Genomic DNA, 22,829 nt, shown 5'->3' on the forward strand with positions numbered 1-22,829 from the left:
GGTTCAATTCCCCAGCACCACATGCCAGCCAGCCCCGCCCCCTGGTGGGCTGAGCTGGCCACACACACACACACACACACACACACATAAATAAATAAAAATTAAAAAAAAAACAGTATATAATGTGGCTAATTTTATGTAATATGACAATATCTGTCTTTTATGTGGAACTGTCAATTTACATTTAATGTAATTAAAGATATAGTTGTGTTTAAAGTTACCATCTTGGCATTTATTTTTCTTGTTAGGTTTCTTGGTTCTATGTGTTATTTGCTCCGTAGTTCCTTTTTTCTTCTTGTTGGGGAAACAAGTTATTTTATCCCATTTAATCTTCCCTTTAGCTTTTAACCAGTAGTTATTGGTATCAATGTATATTTGTCATTGTTTTCAAGATTATATATATGCGTCTCTAACTTGTTGAAATGTACATTAAAGTAATATTCTTATCTCATGACTAACATAAGCCCTGACGGGAGCCTTTCTATACTTTTTCCTGCCTTGGCCTTTGTGACGGTGTTTATTATTGCTTCATAAGTGTTGTTAATCTGAATGAGCTTATCGTTGAAATTGTTCATTCTTCTTTACTTGCTCATGTTTTCTTCCCTTTTTTCCTGCACCTGTTAATTCTTCCCTCCTCCTTAATAAATATCTTATATACTAAATTTTATCTTTAATGGGCCAGCCAAATAGCTCAGTGGATTAAAGCTCCTGCTTAGGCAGACTCAGGGGCTGGTGGTTCGATCCCCGGCATGCCGTACCAGCCCTGTCCCCAGTGTGCACTGAGATGGTGATTGAGAGTGGATGTGGTGGCATGCACCTGTAATTCCAGCTCGTGGGAGGCTGAACACAGGTGGATCACTGAGTCCGATCTCTGTAGTGAGACCCTGTAGACCCTGTACTAAAATGCAAAATTGTAAAAATTCAAAAAAAAAATCTGTCTTTACAATCTACGTCCTAAAGAATCCAGTGTACCACAATCAAAGACAATCATCAGTTCTGCTTATCCTTGAAAACTTTCCTTTAATGTGACTTTTTTCACTCTACCTATACTCCACCTTTTAAAAAGCTTTGCAAGAAAGGATGCTTTGCTTTCTGGCATCTGTCAACATTTTTCTCAAAATCTAGCCTGGACACAGTGGTATCAGTATACTCCCAACTGCCAAGACTAAGATCTGATGTACCACCAAATAATTTGAATATCACAGCAAGCAGGCTTTGTGCTCAATACTGGACACACATTCAGGACCTCTTGTGGCCTTGTCTCATGGGGCCCACACTGTTCACTGGATGAAGAGAAGGGCGAGCAAGTGGAAACAGTGAAGCCCTTGGGCACCAAGATACAGGGTGCATGGAGGACAGATCTCCTTTTATTACCTAGAACTTAGGAGAGAAGTTCAGGAAACCTTAAGCTTTACAGAGGAAACAATCTTTGAGATAAGTGTTCAAAGGCAAATGAGTATATTGGGAAGGCAAGGAGAAGAAATCATTAACAGAGAAAGAAAATCATGAATTTCATACCTTAATGTTATGGAGATTCAAAAATTCTGTTGTGTTACAACACTGAAATAAATCTCTGACTAGAATGAACAAAGATATGTGTGCACCCCTGTGTGTACTGGTATGTACGTGTGTGTGTGGAGGGTGTGGAAGATGTCATATATGGCAGACTTCAGCCTAAGACAAGGCTTAGCTCTATCCCCCTATGTCTGAGCAGTTACAAGGACCACTTGAGTCCATTTGAGCCCTTTACTCTAACTGTAGTCCATGGATTATGAAATTATTCTGTCTTCTACTATATCCGTATAAATATGCCCTTTCATATATGCCCTTAAAAGGTAAAGATGGTAATTCATTCATTGCTGAATCTCCTCACACTACAAGATAGTGTTAATATGAGACAAAATCAAAGTATTCTTGTTATGGAAATGACAACTGCTCATAGATACTGTTTTCCAGAAACAACATGGAGAGCAGCAGCTAGCATACTATACAGCCCATGAGCTAAATCTAACCCACTGGCACTTTGGTCAGTGAGCCAAAAATTGTTTTGGCTTTATCCTTTTATAAATAGTTGAAAAAAATCAAAACAAAAATAATATGAAAATAAGTAAAATTTACACTTCGTTGCTGCAAATATAATGTAATTAGGGCATAACTATGCTCATTCATTCAGATCTTTTCTATAGCTATCTTGCTATCTGGTTGTCATATTAACAGCAGTGCTAAGTAGCTGTGACAAACTGTATGGACCCATAAATATCAAAGTACTTTTTCATCTGGTTCTTTTATAAACGTGTTTCCTAACCCCTTGTGCAGGAAGGAAGGACCAGGTGTTTGGGAACAAACTGGCTTTCAAGTGTCCTATCTGTTGCATTGTCCTCTGAAATGTTTAGCATCTCTGGATTGTAAAATAATCATTTTTATAATGAGGAAAAAATCGCATCTTTAATAGAGATTTGTATGAGAATTCATAATAGAATATTTGGTACAGAGTAAATATCATTAAATGTGGGGTTTTTTTTCCCCTACATGGTGTTAGGGATTTTCATCTTTGAAATTCAAATGAAGTAAGCATGTACCGCATTTTCTATCAAATACTCATATTCAGTGTTTGGCTAGTTGGACCCAAACAAAGAAAGTGAAGAAATTATGGCTAGCAAGCTTCAGGTTTTAACTACTGAAGATCTCCAGGAAGTGGATCATAATGTATAACTCACGTGGAAGACCCTGGTATTTAAAATACTGTGTACATGTGGTGGTTCCTGTTAGGCTTTCTAGCCAGCCCAGATTGAGTCAGAACACCCCAAATAGCAGGCATTTTAGAGCAACCAAGAAAATAAACATGAACATAAATATGATTTTGCATATGTGGACTGTCTCCTTGTGAATCAAACAACACGTATTTAGTATCTTCTACTCAGACTGCTTCACTTGTTGCATTACATGAAAAGCACTATCTAAGAGAAAACATGCCCTCTGTTTGTTTTTCTGTTCTACTACGCACCTAGCATTTTCAGGAAGTACTTGATAAACTCTATGAACTTGATCCATAGATACAAGGTCGTTAAAGAACTTCAGAGAAATCTAACAGAACATGACTGGAAACTGTTCTTTCAGTCCACTCATGGTTATTCTCATTTTCTTGTTCATGACTCACTCCCTCATATCTGCACAGTGTTTAGCTCTTGGCATAGCAGGGGTGCTTAATATACGCTGATTGAAGGTAGCAACAAATATAAAGGAATAAGCAAGGGATTAGAAAAAAGAGGTGTGGATCTGAGCTCCGACGGTATTTTAATCTTGAGTGATACAGAAAGAGCACTTTGAATCTTTGCTTCCTATTTTCTTCATCTGTAGAATAAAAACACCTATCTTATGAAACTCACAGGGCTCTTGCAAGTTTAAAAAATACATGAAAATGCACTTTGCCAACCAAAGAGCACTTTAAAATGTGTTTGTTATTGTAATTAAATTTTTAAGTCTCCACTTTGTTACCTGGATGTAACAAATTTCTTTACATTCTTAATCTGTTGTTTGAGGATTAGAAGAAAATAATGAAAACTAAGAAAATGTGTACTAAAACTCAGTAAATGTGGACTACAATGACAAAATTTTTGTTGGGCAAGTAGCATTTTAGTAAACGAAAGATTTTGGAATGATACTGGAAAGACTAATGTTTTCCAGTACCACTCTCTCCCTTGTGCAATGAATTGCTCTCTAATTCATTACATGCAAGTCATGTTTGTGTATCAAATGAAGATTAAATTATACTAAAAGGAAGAATAAATGTCAGAAATTCTGTAGTTCTCACAAAAGTTTTTTTGAAAAACCCCACTAGCGTATTTTTTAATCAATTCTTAATTTTCGGGACCATGTGCATTTGTGAAATCTAAATTTTCTCTGTATGGTTTGTGTATTAACATAACCTTTAATGATATTAGTGATGTTTTACAGCACAAGCACCCATTCTTCTGTATCACTTGTAAGAACAGGATAAAAAGCTGAAATACATGCAGTGGGTAACTGAGCTATGTTAATAGAATTCCAGCTAGAGATTTCTGCATCCAGCTCTGATGGAGTAGTTTGTAGTAAAGCAAACATTGCTGGAACAAATAACCATAAAATGTCAATTAAGTAAAATATAATGTTTGAGACTAACCAAGGCCAAGACTAAGCTCAATATATCAAGAAGAAGGAAGCTCCATGCAGGGAGCCTGGCAGCCTGCACTATCTTAGTCTCTGAGAATGTCTAACAGCTATCAGGGCTTACAAATACAATGGCACAAGGTCTAGTCTTTTTTATTACTTTTTGGATTAAGCTGATCTTTCTCAAATCATGGCACATGTAAAAGTATGATCTTCAGTGAGCCTGTCAGATAGCTCTGTGGATTAAAGAGCCTGCTTAAGCAGAGCACAGCAGCCGCTGGGGTTTGATCCCAGGCTTGCCGTGTTGGCCCCACCCCTGGCTGGCACTGAGAAAGCGATTGAGACTGGGTGTGGTGTTGCTCACCTATAATCCCAGCACTTGGGAGGCTGAAAAGAGGAGGGTCACTACCAGTCCGATCTATGTAGTGAAACCCTGTAGACCCTGTTCTAAATACATAAAAAATAAAATAAAAACATGATCTTCAAAGAAGGCTATTATTAACCAGAGTCTCTACTATATATTTGATGTCTGGTTTTCAGTTAAAACATTCTTCTGCCTGGTAGCAGATAGATTTGAATAAGTGAAAATGTGGGGAAAAAAATAAGGTATGCAAACAGAGGTCCAGGTGTAGACATTAAAATGATTTATTAATGTTTTTTGAATAAGCTATAAAATAGAAATTTTCAAAGAAAATAAGAGTATTTAGGAAAAATTAAATAGATACTCAGAGATAAAAGGAGATCTTTCTTAGATAAAAAAGATAGTTCACTGAGAAAGTACAGAAATTCTACAATTATATATTTGCATTTCTTAATTTACATAGTTCTCATATCCACAAGTAACAGTAATGAATCTTTCATCAATATAATTGAAATTTTAGTTCACCCAATGTACTAACTACAATGATATAAAATATAAAATATACTGCTAGCCTTTTAATAAAAAAAAAAAAACTCATGTAAATAACAAACACAAGCTCAGTGGCAGAAGCACCTGCCTGGGAAGCACAAGGTCCTGAGTTCAATACCTGGTACCCAAATCTAAACAAAGAAAGCAGATATGAATCATGACCGGAACCCAATTGCATCCCTTCTCTCAGCTCTATCCCTGACTATTCACTGAGGGTCTTATTTGGACCACGCAGAGACATAAGGTATGCAGCTGTGTTGTAGCATTGTTTCCCAGTGGTAAGCTCACGTGAAATTTTACAAAAATGGATAACTAAAGGAAGCATTGACCTACAAGGATGAAAATGAAGCAGCGAAAAGAAAAAACATGTGAACCCGGAAGTAAAATTTGACCAGCGGTAAATGGATCTGGTGGAGAAATGCCGCTGCCATTCAAGAAACTAGACACACAGCCAGAGAAGCTCAGCAGAAGTGATGTTGTCAACATGAATTCAGAAAGTAGTTTTGACAAAAAGGATAATAATGTCCCAGAGGAAGTGATATTTAAAAAAAAAAATCATGTTAGGGGTGACTCTGAGAAATGTGCGATGATGTTGGAAGTATGGAGGATGAAATGTGGGATCTACACTAAGTAAGGAATATAATAATTTACCAAGGCATCCAGAAAAATGCTTTCTTTATACTGAAAGTCCTAAGATGTCCCCACTAAAAAGATTTTTAATGCACACTATACGTCTCAGGGTCTGAAGGAAACAATACAAACACATACACACATGCATAAAAAATACAGACAGTGTAAGGCCATTTCAAGAAGATGGTATGTAAACGTGAACTATGAGATGTACAGAATACTTCAATATCTAATGATTGCTTATCACACACCCATTCCACAAGAACACTTGATGCTTACCAGTACTGACCATATTTTGTTCTACAACTCAACATTCAACAAATTTCTAGTATTGAATTAATCTCTGTTGAAAATCCAAAAGTGTTTTCAGGTTAAACTCTACATTAATTAATAATTCAAAGATCAAAAAAGAAATCATGGACCAGCCAAATAGCTCAGCAGATTAAAGCACCTGCAAGCAGACACAGCAGCCTGGGTTCCATTCCCCTAGCCTGCTGTGCTGGCCTCGCCCCAATTAAGACAGAGCCTGGTGGCGCATGCCTATAATCCCAGCTCTTGAGAGGCTGTGAACAGGAGAATCACTATGCGTCCGATCTAATAGTGAGACCCTGAACACGCTGTGGACCCTTCCCTAAAATACAAGAGAAAAAAAAAAAAGAAATCACAACAAAAGTTTGAAAACATATTTGAACTGGATAACAGAAATATGCTATGTGAAAACTAATGGTATATAGCTAAAGTCATGAATTAAGAGAAAACTTTAGCTTAATGTATAGATAGAGGATAGATAGATAGATAGATAGATAGATAGATAGATAGATAGATAGATATAAATAGAGGTAATAAATATGAGATGGCTAAAATTAATTCTATATGTCACTTCAAGTTACTGGAAAAGAAAAGTTAGCAAGCATAAAATAAAGGAAATAGGGATGCAAGTAAATTTTCTGGTAGAGAGCACTTGCTTAGCATGTACAAACCACTGTGGGGTGAAATAATAAAAAGAAGAACATCTGAATCCTTTGTTACTTAAAGAAATTATTGAAAAGTTGATAAAAATGGTAAATCCTTAGCTGATATGAACGAACAAATTACTACAAATTAATAACAGAACTAGGAAGAAAAACCTGAAGATTTTAGGACTATTACAAAGAAAGTAACAAGATATCATTGAAAGCTTAACAAGTTTATTACTTTAGAAATATGGCAAAATTATTTGAAAAATTTGATACTCCAAAATTAATCAAATAAGAAATAGAGAACTTATATTTTTCTGTTTGTTTAAAAAATTTAACTTATTAAAAATTATCCCTCAAAGAAATTTCCAGGCTTATATATCTTCACTAGTGATTGCCCAAAAAATTAATAGTATCATTACACAAAATATTCTAGAGAGCTAAGAAAAAACTAAAATTTATTTTAGGTAGTTTTGATCATAAAACCTAACAACATAGATTAACACAAAATTAGGAGCCTGAATCTAAAGAATATAGATGAAGGGAAAATTAACAAAAATTTAAAAGAAAATGTGTAACTGTTTTAAATTGACTCTGTATCATTTCCAAATTGTTTTTGGTTTACTGATACCTAAGGTTGAGTTAACATTTAAAAGCCTATCAACAAAACCAAAATATTAACAAAAAGAAGAGGGGAATGTGATTAGCTCAATAGATGCAGAAAGGTATTGATAAAATTAACCTTCCTCAGAAAACTATAAAATGTTAATAAGAGAAGTTAAAGACTTAAATGACTGAAACAGTATGTTAAATGGCTCTGCTTTAAAAAGAAAACCAAAAAACAAAACAAAAAAAAAAATTCTTCCAAAGGACTTACAGAATTAATAAAATCCCAATCAACATAGCATTAGTTTTTGTCACTTGAGAAAACTGATAAATTGATCCCAACATTTATATAAAATTAAAAGGACCAAGAACATCAATCCAATCTGAAAGAAAATGAACAAATATTTAGGGCTTATATTAGAGGTCAGTATTAAAGTACATATGATTGAAGAATTTATACTCATTGTGGATTATAAATACATCCTGTAAATGAAACAGAAAATGACATCCCAATGGAAAATTGAGCAGAAGACTTGATTATGCTTTTCAAAAAGAAACAAAACAAACAGTATATACATATGACCAATATACATTTAAAATGTTCTCAATCTCATTGATCATGAAATATAAGTTGAAAGCACAGAGGAATAACTTTAGAGAACAGAAGATTTAAATTCAAAATTACAAGTATGGGTAAAACTACAAAGCAACTGAAATACTCATAAGCCTTGAGTGTGAGTATGAAATAGTACATCAGCTGTGGAAAATGAGTTGAGATTATCTACGAAAAGCAGGCCTACCAGTGGTCCATCAGTCTCAAATATACTCGACAATTCATGCACATTCATTTTTAACAGTACAGACATCCTTACTGTAAAATAATTTAGCAAAAACCTGGAAATAACATAAATGCCTAATATATCAATATAAATAACCACAAGGCAGTAGTAGACTGCTGGAATGCAGGGGGTTTTTGTTTATTGGAATGCTGTGCTGCAGTGAAAACGAACAGTGCAACCAAGGAAAGCAAAAGGGGTGATGCTCCCAAATGCAATGTTCAGTGAGATCGAATCACACTGAGGAGTACACCCAGAATAGTTTTTCAAGTTTAAAAATAAACAAAACCAACCTAGGCATATCTACAGTATAATCCCAGACAAAGGACAGAAGAGACCTTTGTGACACTGACTCTGATTCTAATGCTCCATTTCTTGCTCTGTGTAGTCATTAGAGAGGCTGCCGATTGCAAAGTTCATCGGCCTTCACATTTGAGATTTTTACACTTTTCTGTGTGTATGTCAATGGGATAAAGTTCCTATTCATACAGAAGTCCTAAATTCAGAGAGGCAAAGATAAATTCCACATATAAAAACTGTGAGGTAACAAAATGAGTGTCTTGGCCAGCTATTCAAATGCACAATTTTACACAAATGCACACACACACTCTCCCCTACTCAAAACCTTCACAAGTACTCATTTAAGCAACTTACTTGGAGCCAAACTTCATCCTCCTTGTCCAGGCTACCCTCTGCCTGCTCACTCACTTCATCCTGAGGCCTTTTTCCACTGGTGACGCAGGGAAACCAGCCAGCAAAGGGGTGGAGCTTGGGTAGATCTGGATGGTATGATGTGCAAATCTGAAATGCAATTTCAACCAAAACTCAAGTGCGGAGTATGACATGAGTAAAGACAACAGAACTTTCCAGTATAAAAGCAAAGGTTTTCACAGTGTCTAAAGACTACAATACGTGGAATAAAACTTTTCTCAGTATAGAACTTCTTCATGTTCTTATTAGCTGCAAGATATAACATGCCAGTGGTTTGGTTTTGCTTTTGCTTTTTTTTTCTGCTATTGTTGTTTTGTTTTTATAGTATTGGGGATTGAACACAGTACCTTTGTGTTCAGCTACCTCCCTTTTCTTCTTTTATTTTGAAATACAGTCTCTCTAAGCTGCTAAATTGTTGAGGCTGGGATTTAACTTGAGACCTTCCTGGCTCAGTCTGCCAAAGTGCTAGAATTAGAGGTGTGGACAATCATACGCAATAACGTGCCAGTACAGAAAGTCAAACAGAAGAATTCTCAGTCAACAACTAATCAGCTCAGGGACCTTCCTGAAAGAATAATCCTTGCACATTTCAGGTGATTTAGCAGTGGATTAGCAGAGGAAATCTTTCTTAGATGAATTCTTTACAGGTCCTCATCACACAGCATCAATTGATACCAAAAGGGAGGACTCTGAGTCAGGCAGCCTTTGAGCCTTGGGCAACTGAGTAAAGGAGCCAAGGAAGCAGTGCTCCGGGAAATGCTCCCTTTCACTTAGGGAAGGCAGAAAGGACAGATGAAAAGCTGCTTTAGAGAGATGTCACTAGCTTAGCATATCCCAATTTCACTGGTTTCCTGTCATTGGGTGCCAGAACTCTGCAGAGAAAGATGTCAGAATTGATTTGAGAGCATAATGGAAAGGGTTAGTTTCATATTCATGTCCATTTCTTTCTTTTCTTTTAACAATGTCCAGCTTTATTCCAGGTTATCCAGTTCCATGATTGTTCATTCCTTTGCAGTTCCTACAACTTAGACCCAAAGTGCCCTGGGTCCTTCCAATAAGATATGGCTGTAAGTGTAGTGTTGGGATGGCAGAAAGGTTCCATCTTTGCAGCACAAGGGGATAGACTCAACTGACAAGGGCCAGCTTCCCACTGGTTTGCTCCTTTCTTCCTACAGGAAATCTTAAGGGCAGCAGCAGTGACATTAGGGGAAGAAGAATAATACAGATCTACAATCTAGAGGATGTGAGGGTCCTTGATGAGATCTTTAACTATAGATCAACTTGGGAGGTTCCTGAGTATCTTCAGAGATGGACTCACAAGGCTGAAATCCAATTATTTAAGCTTGGCCTGAAATGCCTGGAGAGCTTTTGCTTCCCTGAAAGGACTGTACTGCCTATTGTTATCACAAAGGAGAGTCTGTTTGGTAAAATGCATCTGGAATGGTTTACAAGAGCCAAGAACCCTTAGGCATCTTGATATCCACCTATAATTCATGAATATCAATACAGCCACAGTCTTTACCATGTGACTGCACTGTTCCTGGAGGACTTTAGAGTCCTCAGAGCTTCTATTATCTGTTTAGGGGGATACTGAAGGAAAAGTGTACAATTAGGGATTCGCTTTTAATACCAATTCCAGGATTTCTTCAATAAGAATAATTATTTAAGGCACACTATACTTTGATCTTTAATGTATATTTTAAACCTTACTTGAGCCTTATAATAAATGATTTAGATAAATGCAAAAGATATTAACATACTCATTTACATAGGCGTATGTAGCCCAAAACTTGCCTAAAATCATGTAATAACAGTAGTACTAGTTGGCTCCAATAGTGTGAACCAGGACTTTTGATTCTTCACTATTTCTTTTTCTTTTAAAACAAAGTCTCCCACCCATAGGGTCTAAATATAATTTCTGATATGTATACTTATAAGTTAAATTTTGCTTTTGTATGTCTTGGGGTCAATGACTGCATAGTGAAAAGTATCTAGATGCAAACTTGTGAGGTTAAACAGGGTGAGCATGAGGAGGAATATTTCACTATAATCTGGAAGCCTTTCACTTAATACTGTCTTTTTCTGAGGTCAGTAAGGACAAGATTCCTCATCAAAGTCTGGAGCATAATGCAAGCTTCCATTACTCATCTAAGGGTGTCCCTTCACACTATGGCTCAGCCTTGACTGAGGCATCTGGCTTGGCTTACCATGGAATGAGGTTCTCCAGTTACCAAGGAAACAGGACACTTCTTCTTGTCCTCGTGGGAGGAGTAGGCCTGGGTAGCCCACTGATCTGAGTATCCTTCAGGAGTATAGAGGCCACAGTCTGCAATGCTGGTTTCTTCCTCGAAAGGTTCACAAATCCCATCTCCCTGATACCTGTAGCAAAGGCTTGGCTCCCCTGCCAAGAAGCACATGTGAGACTGGAAGAGTGTTTTATGGGAGGAAGTAACATGAGAGTCTTCACAACACTTCTTCTCTAGCCTGTGGAGGACCCTGTGCTTGTTAGCCACTCTAATGCCCACTACAAATGTGCATGCCCACATTCCTGAAGTAGAATGCTCACTGGAGGAGAGGTGAGTCTACCTACATAGCAAAGCTAGAGGGGCATTGAGACTGGGGTAAAGAACAGTAGCCATAGACTAAGTGTTGACTGGGGCACTCAGGTGAAGCCAGAGATAGAAGAGATGTGAGATAAAAGGGGAACTCGAATAGACAATGTTGTATCTTATACACTTGAATTTCCTCCATAATTTTTAAGATAGTGAAATGTTTGAGAGGTTTTACCTCTTAATTTTATTTCTTATCCTCATTTTTTCTTCTTGAATTGTACTTTACTTCTTTAACCATGTGACTGCACTGTACCTGAATCAGTAGAGTTCAGATTTATCAGGATTACCCATGGATTATTCCTTTTGGTTTTAGAAAACCTGTGAGTGTGTATTTTTTGGTTTCACTAGTGAAAAATTGAGTTCTTACAAACTCAAATAACAAACAATATCACATGACTGAGAAGTGACGGAGCCTGGTTTGAGTCAGGTTTATAGGACACAGGGTCAGTAGCCTCCTGTCTCTCTGAGACAGAGCAAGCAAAGGATTTTTTTTTTCTCCTCGAATGCCTTCAGGGCACTTTTGGCTGGCTGGAGTGTTGTGGGGATCGAACTACAGCAACCTGAGGCTGCCAGCATTGTGGAAGCAGCCACTTAAAGAACTGAGCTAGGGCCAGGCCCCCTAGAGCAAGCAAAGGAGAAAGGGATAGTTGGGGAAATTGTGGGAGCTGTAAAGCAAACTTGTATCAATGAGCAAGTTTTGCAGGATAATTTCTACTGAGTAGTACTGACTATTTGTAGACAATGTAAGCTTGCTTTCATCAAATGTAGAAAGCTAAGAAGTAGCTACAGTGCTATCTATGAGGTTCTATTGCATTTCCTGCAAAATATGGCACAATTGATATTAACAGCACATCTCTGATTTCCCCATTTCTACTTAAAGTATCATGACATTAAAATGAGATCAATATTCTAAATAAATGAACACCAAGGGTACATATCCAGTAAAATCATTAATATAATTCACTGTTACTGTGACATGTTTTATGTATTTATTTCTACACAGCATCCCACAAGAATATTTGAGTAATTTTTAGCTTCTAATTAACATATAATTATTAATTATTCTCCATAATAATTCCCCATGTTCTTCTGTAGCAAATCTATCTCTATATGCCAAGACTAAACCACTCTTCATAGCTCATGTTTCTAAGACTATTTGGGGCTCTCAACTCCTGTATCCTACACAACATATACCCTACTGTGGGCTCCACCCAAAGTCTATCTTATCCAACCTTTCCCCCAAAGCTAGAATATGTACTTTTGAAATGATTTTCACAGGATGATACATCTCCATTTCTCTCTTTGCCTCTATTTCTATCCCTCTCTGCCTTCATCTCACTTTCTCTTTATTATTATCTATAATAGTTATATGTATGCTTTTTCATTTTTAACCCAGTGACTTTTACTTTTATACTTTTCTTTTACTGTAGGATTAAAATTGTTGTCATTTTTTAGAAATACATCTAAAATTACAGATTACTTTAAAAATATATTTCAAATGATCTCTTCAATTTCTTTTTCAAAATATTGTGGTTGAAACCATGAGCTTCACACTAAGGACATCCTTGGTTCTTTTTCAGTTTTTTATTTTGAAACAGGGCCTCACCAAGTCATTACTTCTCCTAGGCTAGATTCAAACATGCAATACCCCTGCCTCTGTCTTACAGAGTTCTGGGATTATAGGTAGGTGCCACCATGCCAGGTTTCTAATGAAATGGAATGATATACTTAGCATAAAATAAACCTACTGATCCTTGAAAAGGATGTCTAATGGTAGACCATTCAACTTTAACTTTACCAATAAGGAATTTAAATACAGTCTTAAATATAGTATTTAAGTATAGTTAAAATTATTTAGATATAGTCTTACTGGAGTTATAGGCTAAGGGCATATGAGTCAAACTTTATGGGATCAAATATGATAGAAATAAAGTCAAGTCTGCTCTTCAGTTAAGTGAGACTTGAGCTGCATTGGATGCACATTGCTTGAAGAATGTATGTTTATTTTCAAAATGAGACCACTATGTGGCTACCAAAAAGAGACAATACAAACAGAGATGGCATTAACAGATACTTGTGCACAGAAGAGGGGGATAATCGGTTCCGTGTATTCAACACAGCCAAACCACATCTGGAGTATCAGCTTCCTCTCTGGGCATTGACCACACAAGGCATGCCAGGTTGGGGTAAATAGGAAAGGGTCTTGAAACCTAATCATATGAGGGATTGTTGGTATTGGAAAGGAGAAAACATGAAAAGGCATTTCAAATATCTGAATGGTAGTCAAAAAAAAAAAAAAAGGAAAAATGTATTCTCTGAAGTTTTGTAGGAAGGAAAGTGCACTTGATTGAGCATGAGAGAACTGAGTTCCAGGGCTGGCTCTACAGAGGCCTTGTTGCATGCCCTTGGAAGAATCATTGAGATGTTCTCAACTTCATTTTGCAAACTAGAGAAACGTAGAATGTTTTACAACAGATGAGATCATTCTTAAGTAAATGGTCTGTTTCAAAGTAGCATCTTCATGCTAGAATTGTATAAGCCCAAGTCATGAGCCCATCAACCATGATCTGGTAGAAGGAAATTTCATAGGAAAATAAAGCTGAATTCTAAGCACTGCTAGACTGTACACATGAAGGGAGTGAGTCTCGATTCTACTCTCGGTACATGAAAAATACTGAATATCTGGCACCGATAAGTACATAATAAATTGTTGGTATTTTTTAAAATGGATGAATGATGGATTCATGGATGGACAATAAGATTCCATGGTTCCATTCTGGCTCTAGAGAAGAGGGGCATTTGAGTGTGCTGAAAAGTACTTGAAACCTTAATAAGGCAAATTCTACATAATTATTATCAGTTCCTACATTATCTTAAAATTTAGAAATCCAAAAGTAGGACCGAGGAGGTACTTCAGGTGCACTGAGCCTGCCCAGCAAGTACAAAGTCCCAAATTCTGGTAACTCCTCCCCCCAAAAAAAACCCAAAAATAATCTTAAATGTTGCTATCTAAAATAATATTGAAGTATGGTTATGTTCTACAGAATTGTTTCATTGTGTGCAGATGGAAATGGAAAATAACATGCATCTAAGAAACCTGTTGATGTTAGCTTTCATCAGAATTGGGAGTGTACTGGAGGTTACTTTCCCAAGTTCCAAGTGTCTAGAGTGAAACTCTCCTAGTTATCATTTATTATCAGTGACTTTCTAGGTCAAAAATATGACTGTCTTATCCTCCATGATTTTATCTATTAAATACAGACATCAGGAGATATCCTGAATTTCCTTTTGCTTAGAATGATTCCTTACCATCATTTGCTTGTAGATTCCATAGGAGTGTGCTACTCATGGACATTTTGGTGTTACAAATGATAACTGAATGCAAATTCTTGGTAACATTAAGGTGGGAAGCACTAACCTCACAGTTCCTCCTGTGATCCCAGAGGTGTACTTCCTTGGCACAAATCCTAACTTTACCACTTCTAGTTATATAAGTGAATGCAAATTATTTAAGGCTTCTGTGCCTTGCTTTAGTTTCCCCATAGTTATGGTAGTTATTAAGTGAAATAATATATGTGAAAAATTTAGTGTACAGAAGAAGAAAATGCTGTTACTTTTTATCATTATCACTAATTTTACCATATGGTATACAATATTAAGGACTCAAAAAACACTCTCAGATATCTGTAAAAATAAGACAAGATAAGTCCAGCTGGGAACTTCTGAACTCACCCACACAGTTGAAGCCATCTTCTAGTTTACACGCTCTCGAACATCCATCTGTGTCCAGCAGGTCACCATCATCACACTCTTCTCCCAGGCTCCTAGAATTATCCATCCAGAAGCAAACATAAAGGTTCTTCATTTTAGCTATCATCATTTTAACTTCTATTTTAATTAATTTTATTGAGAAACAAATAGCAATGAGACAGTTTCAAAACAGGTGAGTAGGACAGGTACAATAATTAATACATTGCATATTGTTGTCTTCATAGAGTTATTCATAGTACAAGATGCAGACATGATATCCTGTCTAAACACTATTAGCACAAATCTTTCTTCTCATTGAATTAAGACCAAGTAGCTGTATATCCATCCTATTTCATATATACAAATACATAAAATTCTTCATTGTACATTTAAAAGTAAAAGATGAATTAAAGTACGAGTTAAGAGAATGTGCCCATTTAAACATACAGACATGTGTCTTGAGTGATCAATTTTTTTATTGTTTTTTTAATTTTTGGGAGTGAGGATTGAACTCAGGACTTGGTCAGGCAGGCGTTTATGCTACTGAGTATCTCGCTGGCATTGCTTAATCAATTTATTTATTTATTTGTTTGCTTTAATACAGGGTCTACAGGGTCTCACTACACAGATCAGACTCCTAGTGATCCTCCTGTTTTCAGCCTCCCAAACACTGGAATTACAGGCACACGCCACCACACCTAGTCTCAATCACCATCTCAGTAAGCCCTGGGGATGAAACTGGCACGGCACAACAGGGATAGAACCCCAGCCCCTGTGTCTGCCTAAGCAGGTGCTTTAATCTACTGAGCTATCTGGCCAGCCCTGCTTAATCAGCTTAAACATACCTCCAAGATCCCCCTGAAAGTGATGTTAATGTCAGTGGCAAGCCTATGAACTGAGAAAAGGTCAACTTAGCCATATAGTGAGTGGAATCTTAGAATTGTTCCCTATAATTTTGCGGAATTTGTTTACTAGTTGTACTGTTTTATAATATCAGTAGCATTGCTATGTATTAATAGCCAATTATTAAAATAGAAATCAAGAAGACAATTCTATTTACAGTAAATATAAAAAATAAAATACCTAGGAACAAATTTAATAAAAAAGGTAAAGTCTCTACAGTGAAAATCATAAAATACTGATGAAAGACTTAGAAGGGGACATGCACCCCTCACAGACACACACACACACACACACACACACACACACACACAGACATCCAATGCTTATTGGCTGTTAAAATGTCCATGCTACACAAAATGATCTCCAGAGCCAATATAATCCCTATCAAAATATCGATAACTTTCTTTATAGAACTAAAAACTTAAATTTTATATAGAACCACATGTACAGATAAAAACTCAACAGCTGAAACAGTCTTGAGAAGCAAGAACAAAGTAGAAGGAATGATACTTCTTGACTCTGAATTGTACAACAGAGCTTTAGTAGTAGAACCACATTGCCTTAGTACAGATGTAGACACATGGATCAACTGAACAGAATACGGAGCTTACAAGCAAATCTACACATCTACAACCATTTTTGACAATAGTGATAGCAGCATATGTTGGAGAAAGAACAGACTTTTAATAAATGACATTGAGAAAATTGGATATATATATATATATATATATATATGCAGAAAAATAAAACTAGGCTCTTATCTGTCACCAGTGTCATAAATCATCATGAAAATTTAAGATGTAAATGGATTTAAAGACCTAACTATAAAGCATAAAACTTTAAAACTACTAGAAGAAAACTGAGGAAATTGTTCAGAACATTGGAATGGGAAAGGAGTTTGGGGACAAGAAGCAAAGTCACAGGAAAAAAAAAAAACAAAAATATATAATTGGAATTACATCAAGCTGAAAAGTTTCTATATAAGGGCTGGGGAGATAGCTGAGTGGCACAGCAGATGACTGGCAAGTGTGAGGCTATGAGTTTGATTGCCAGTACCAAAATAAAGAGTTAAATTTCTGCATAGCAAAGTAAGAAAATATTTGCAAGCTATGCCTCTGACAAGGAGCTACTTGATATTCTCAAAATTCAGTAACCAAAAAAACAGATAAACAATAAATTGGGTAGTCAACATTCGAAGACATAAAACATCCAACAGGGAGTTGAAAAAATGTTCAACATCTCTACTCCTCAAGGCAATTCAAGTCAAAACCACAGTGAGGTAATACTTCAGCCCAATAAAAAGTAATATTACCAAAAAGACTAAAAGTAACAAGTTCTGGTGAGGATATGGAGAAAAAGATATTGCACACTTGGTGGGAACGCAAATTGGAACAGTGTGGAGTTTCTTAAGAAAGTCAAAATAGAACTACCATACAATCTGGCAATCTTACTACTGTGTATCCAAAAGAAACTAAATTAGTATTTTCAAGAAATACCTGCACTCTAATGTTCATTGCTGCACTATCCGCAACAGCTAGGCTGATGAATGATGAACAAAATGTGAAACATGTACATAGTGGGACACTATTTGGTCACAAGAACAATGGAATTATTGAAACTGTACTACCGATTTGATTTGAAACTGTCTCATTGCTGTTTATCAATAAAATTTTGAAAAAAAAAAAACAATTCAAAATCTTATGGTTTGGCTATACACTAAATTTGCAGAATTTTTGTTCCAAAAATATTTACTAAGTATTAGTTCTAAGGATGGTAAGTGCAGTCTAGTTCCATCAATCTACTTCACATTTCATCCTCTGTACTTGTTAAGTCTTGTGGCTACAACAATACCTCTAAAGCTAGCCTTACTTTTCAAAAAATACTGATAATAGTTGTAATTTAAAATGCTATGTGTACACCCCGGCATAAATTGCTATTCTGAGACAAACTCTTTTTTAAAAAAAAGTCATAATTTACATAGTGATATAGTCAAATGAATTAAAAGCATAGCAAAGTAAGACACTTCTTTACATAAAGAAATTACAGGTCATTGTAGAACTGATACAATTGAGCTGGAAACCCTGCACTATACTCTAGTTGTCATGCATGCGGAGGTTCTTTCCAGGTGGAAGTGAAAGGGGGAAGTTACACAGAGTCAAGATAATAGAGTAAGATGAATCTTTGTGGCTCTTTGGATGACACTATCTATGTTATGTGCACTTTTGTTTATTGATCCTTTGCTGTTTTGATTAACATAATTTGTTTTCCTTGAAGTCACCTGTGTCAGGCATAGAACTGAACTTTCATATGATCCAGATGGTGTGTAGTGACGGCGAAGGGTGAGATTTATGAATCTGTTTTAATTAATTATAAATAACAGAAAATATCAAAATTATCTCTTATAAATTGTATCATGTAATTTATTTGAATAAAAAGTCTGTGTCACTCTTCTCCTACATACTTCTAATATCACTCAGAAATGACTGATTTTAAATTGTTTCCATGTAACTTATTCTTTCTCAGTCTGAAAGTAATGTTTTAAAAATAAATTAAACCAGTTTGATTTATAAATGAAAAAAAAAAAGAAGAATGGAATTCAGTCACTTGTGATCATATGAATGGACCTGTAAATCAGTATACTGCATAAAACTGGCTGGATACATAAAGACAAGTACCACTTGATCTATTTGCATGTGGAATCTAAAAATGTTGGTCACATAATAAGTTGAAATCAGCATTGTGGTTACCAGAGGTTAAGAATGGTAGGGGAGAGGGAGAATGGGGAAAAGTGGGTCGATGTATAAGTTTAGCGTTAGATGAGAGCAAGGATTTCTAGCATTCTAATGAGTCCTAGGGTGAGTACAGGTGATGGTTATGTACTTAATGCTCAAAAAGCCCAAAGGAAAGAGTTCTGAATGTTTTTATTAAAGGGATATAAAATGTTGAAGGAGAAGCGTATTTTAATCTGTTTTGAACATTATACAAGATGCACATACATCAAAATATCACATGGCACTTTATTCATATACCTATTTTTATATTTTTATGCATTAGTTAAAAATGATCCAAGAAAATCATTTGACCATTGTACTGCTGATTTCTGCTGGTCTATTGAAAGGAACAGTTAATACTTAATTTCTTCTCTCTCTCCTTTTTAATTTTTTATGATTTTTGACCAATTTTGCAAGTTTATGTCTGATAAGCTGGTAATCAGAGCAACTAATTTGAGGACAACAATATCTAATACAACAACCACTGGTGAATTCCTGAATTTTGTTTAGTGAAATTCTGTATCATTTCTAAGGTTGGCTATTTTTTAACACTTCTTATTCCCTTTAAAAATTGCAAAGAAGAAAAATAAATAGCTAATTTGAAGAGAAGCAAACTTCTATATTTTTTATAGTTTTTCTATTTATTTTATATTTCTTTGTATTTTTGTTGCATTATTTTTATCTATATGAAATTGTAAAAGTTAGAATTCTATGGATACAAATTTCCTACTTGTGTACAGCTAGAAGACACAAGTAGCCTCACTGACTAAGTCCAGGGAATATCTGGGGTTCAGGTCTCTGTCCAAACTCCCTATGGTCACCTGATGGCATCTGTCATCTATTACAGGGGAGAAAAGACCTTAAGAAGAAGAAATGACATTTTGAAACCTCAAAAGCTAACATAGGGCTAGAGATTTAGGTCAATGGGACAGTTCCTGCCTGGAAAATGTGAGGTCCTGAGTTCAATTCCCATTACCTACCCCTCCAAAAAAGCTAATGTAATTCATGGCTAACTATGGGCTGAAGTGGATAAGTTAGCTTACAGTTAAAGGAACGTGAAGCATGTTGTGAGAACAAAATAGATATACTTGGGCTGAAACTCCTGTCAAAGAACAAAGACTTGGCTACTGCAAAGTACATGGAAGTTATTATTTTATTCCTTGACTTTTGGATATGCAGTTCAAGTCAGTAGATACAGACCTTTGGGACACTAAGAAATTTTCAGATCCAGAGTATCACCAATGGTTCTATCATTATTTAAAGTATACCTTATGGGGGTAGATTAATAACTAAATGATCGGATATACTTTAATATGAATTAAAAGTATACTATGGATGCAGTAACACAATAATCCTATCTTTTGCAGTGCTAGGAATGCAAGCCAGGGCCTTGAGCATGTTACACGGGTACTCTAGCACTGAGGTAAATCCCCAGCCCAGTAACTGTATTCTGTACAATAAGCTAGAAGTCAAGAAAGGACGAGAAATAGAAGTAAGCAGAAAAGGAGAAAAATTTAACTGAAGAAATAAAGGAATTTTCACATCTTTTTTCTATACAAAGGCCATGTGATTTAGTGAAGGAATGCCACACCAGGGATCTAATCAGATGTGTGATATTCAGGAAGTCCCCAAAATTTCATTTTTTGAAATCACTTGCCTATCAAAGAGGGAGAATTAGCCTACATTCCTGTTTCTCTAAGTGAGATCCTGGACAGTTTTGGAGGTTGGCAATTTTATATTTTTATTTTGAAGGTAATCTGAATAATTAATATAAGAATATTGTGTACCATCTTGTGTAATGTTGTCGAATAAAAATATGAGTCACATATAATTTGATATTTTCTAGTAGTCATTAATAAAGTAAAACTGTATGAGACTTAGTTTTAATAATATATTTCACCCAAATTAACATATATAAAATATCACTTCAATATTTAATGGATATAAAATTATTGATGAACTGTTACATTCATTTTTGCATCTTAAGATTTTTGAAATCAGATATGTATTTTTCACTCACAGCATATCTCCATTTAAACACTGGATATTTGTTTAGATTTCATAAAATCTGTACTTTAAAAGTAGATTCCCCCACCCAAGTCATTCCAAATTTGCAAATTATACTTAAAGATTTTCCAATAACTGAGCTGAGTTTCAGTTTCTAAACTAAATTACTTACTATCCAATAAAATCAAGTAGTCAGCTTATTACCTGTAATTGATCCATGTCAAGGCCTCAAGGCCTAGAGATGCCGCTGTCTCCTATTGGACAGCACACCCTGAGGCGACCACATTCTAAGTGGATACTGCTCAAGATTGAAGGGTCCTTCTTTGTGCTTGTATTGAGAGTCCATTACTAAGTGTTACCCGGGTGGGTTAAGCTGTTCGTATGACTCTACTTTACTTTAGTGTAAGGGAATGCCTCCATTGGAGGTCAAGCCAGAATTCAAACATTTCTTCCCATCGCACGAAGCATTAATTATCTTACACAGCATAAATGCAGAGAGAGAAGCTCAAAAGTGCATTTTGATGAGGAAATTTTTGACACGGTAGCCAAAAAGTGCTGCATCTGGCGAAGCTGCTTCAAGGCATCAAGGCAAATCCTGAGGGGATTTGATTGACCTTGTCAGATACAGAAGTGACATTTCTTGTTCTATAGGTCTTGCTTTATCTTGGTCCTAACCATGCAGCAGAAAAGTATAAACACGAGGTATAAAGAGTAAAGCAACATGAATATGCTGAGCTGTGAAAGGCTCAAGTCAACAACTTCTGGCATCGCCAGTCCTGTGGATAACCCCCTACTATTACGGACCACTCGACTAGATTGGATTATATTGCTGAATTCACGCACCTGCAATATTTACATGACAACAGAATACCCACCTCTGACCAAACTAAACAAAAGAGGGGATACAAGTGAAGGACCACATTGTACCTGTATATACAAAATAGTTAGGATAGATATACAGCTACCTTGTCTTAATTCGATGAGAAGAAAGATTTGTACTAATAGTGTTTGGACAGGATATCCTGTCTGTGTCTTGTACTATGAATAACTACTACAAAGACGACAATATGAAATGTATTAATTATTGTAACTGTCCTACTCACCTGTTTTGAAACTGTCTCACTGCTATTTGTTTCTTTTTTTGGGTGGAGGGGGGAGACCAGGAATTGAACTCAGGCCCTTGCGCTTGCCAGGTAAGTGCTTATTCCACTGGGCCATCTCCCCGGCCCCTCATTGCTATTTGTTTCATTTACAATTAATTTAAAAAGAGTAAATGTGGGTACCAAATTAGGTAGAGAGCCCAGCACCCCGTTCTGCCCCACACCACCCACACAAATGTAACATGCTGGGGCCTCATTGGCATCACCAGAGCATACCCTGAACAGGCAACTTAGGGCAGGGTATTTTTCTGAAAAAAAGCTAAGCCAGTACAACAGTGGCAACTCAGGCTTCAAACACCTTGATATGTGGAGCGCAGACATAAGGTGAAGAAGCCAGAACAGAGAAAATCTCAACAGTGACAATAACACTTGCTGCTCACATAAGAAGCATCTTCAGGAAGACATTTCATCTGAGTTGCAGGAAAAGACAGCAGATTGAGGCTGAGCTAGGTGGAGGGTGGGGGTGGGGTGACAATCCAGCAAGGATTGCGTGTTAAAGTCATCCCAGTAGCTTCCATATATAAACAACATCTGGAAACATTCAGCATCTGTACTTCTGTGCAAAGGAGTAGGCTTACACTGTAGTTTAAAGTTCTTAGAAGACTGAGAAGATAAATAATGTTCAGTGATTGTTAAATAATGGATGGAATCCCATGAAAGGATACAGAATTGATTCCCATTAGGGCCTTATGATATAATATATTTTTACCTCATCTTGGAAATGCAGAATGTGGAACAAATTATAGCCCCTTACCAAGCAACCTGCTACTCCCAGCAACTCTATGTAAATAATAAATTGGGTTTGATAAGCATTAAGAATAGGTTGGTGTA

General features: G+C 36.2%; 1 protein-coding gene across 1 annotated transcript in view; it reads right to left on the minus strand.

Annotated features, from left to right (window-relative positions):
- Positions 1–22,829, minus strand: part of Pappa2 (pappalysin 2) — a 300,191-nt gene that overhangs the window by 122,745 nt on the left and 154,617 nt on the right. Inside the window, exons 10-12 of the mRNA XM_004626777.2 lie at positions 15,140–15,231; positions 11,003–11,196; positions 8,739–8,885 (exon numbers count right to left, since the gene is read on the minus strand). Coding sequence (XP_004626834.1) covers positions 8,739–8,885; positions 11,003–11,196; positions 15,140–15,231 — 433 coding nt within the window. The remainder of the gene's footprint in view (positions 1–8,738; positions 8,886–11,002; positions 11,197–15,139; positions 15,232–22,829) is intronic.

The sequence above is a fragment of the Octodon degus genome, unplaced genomic scaffold (genome assembly GCF_000260255.1).
Source record: "Octodon degus isolate 3935 unplaced genomic scaffold, OctDeg1.0 scaffold00017, whole genome shotgun sequence".
NCBI lineage: Eukaryota > Metazoa > Chordata > Mammalia > Rodentia > Octodontidae > Octodon > Octodon degus.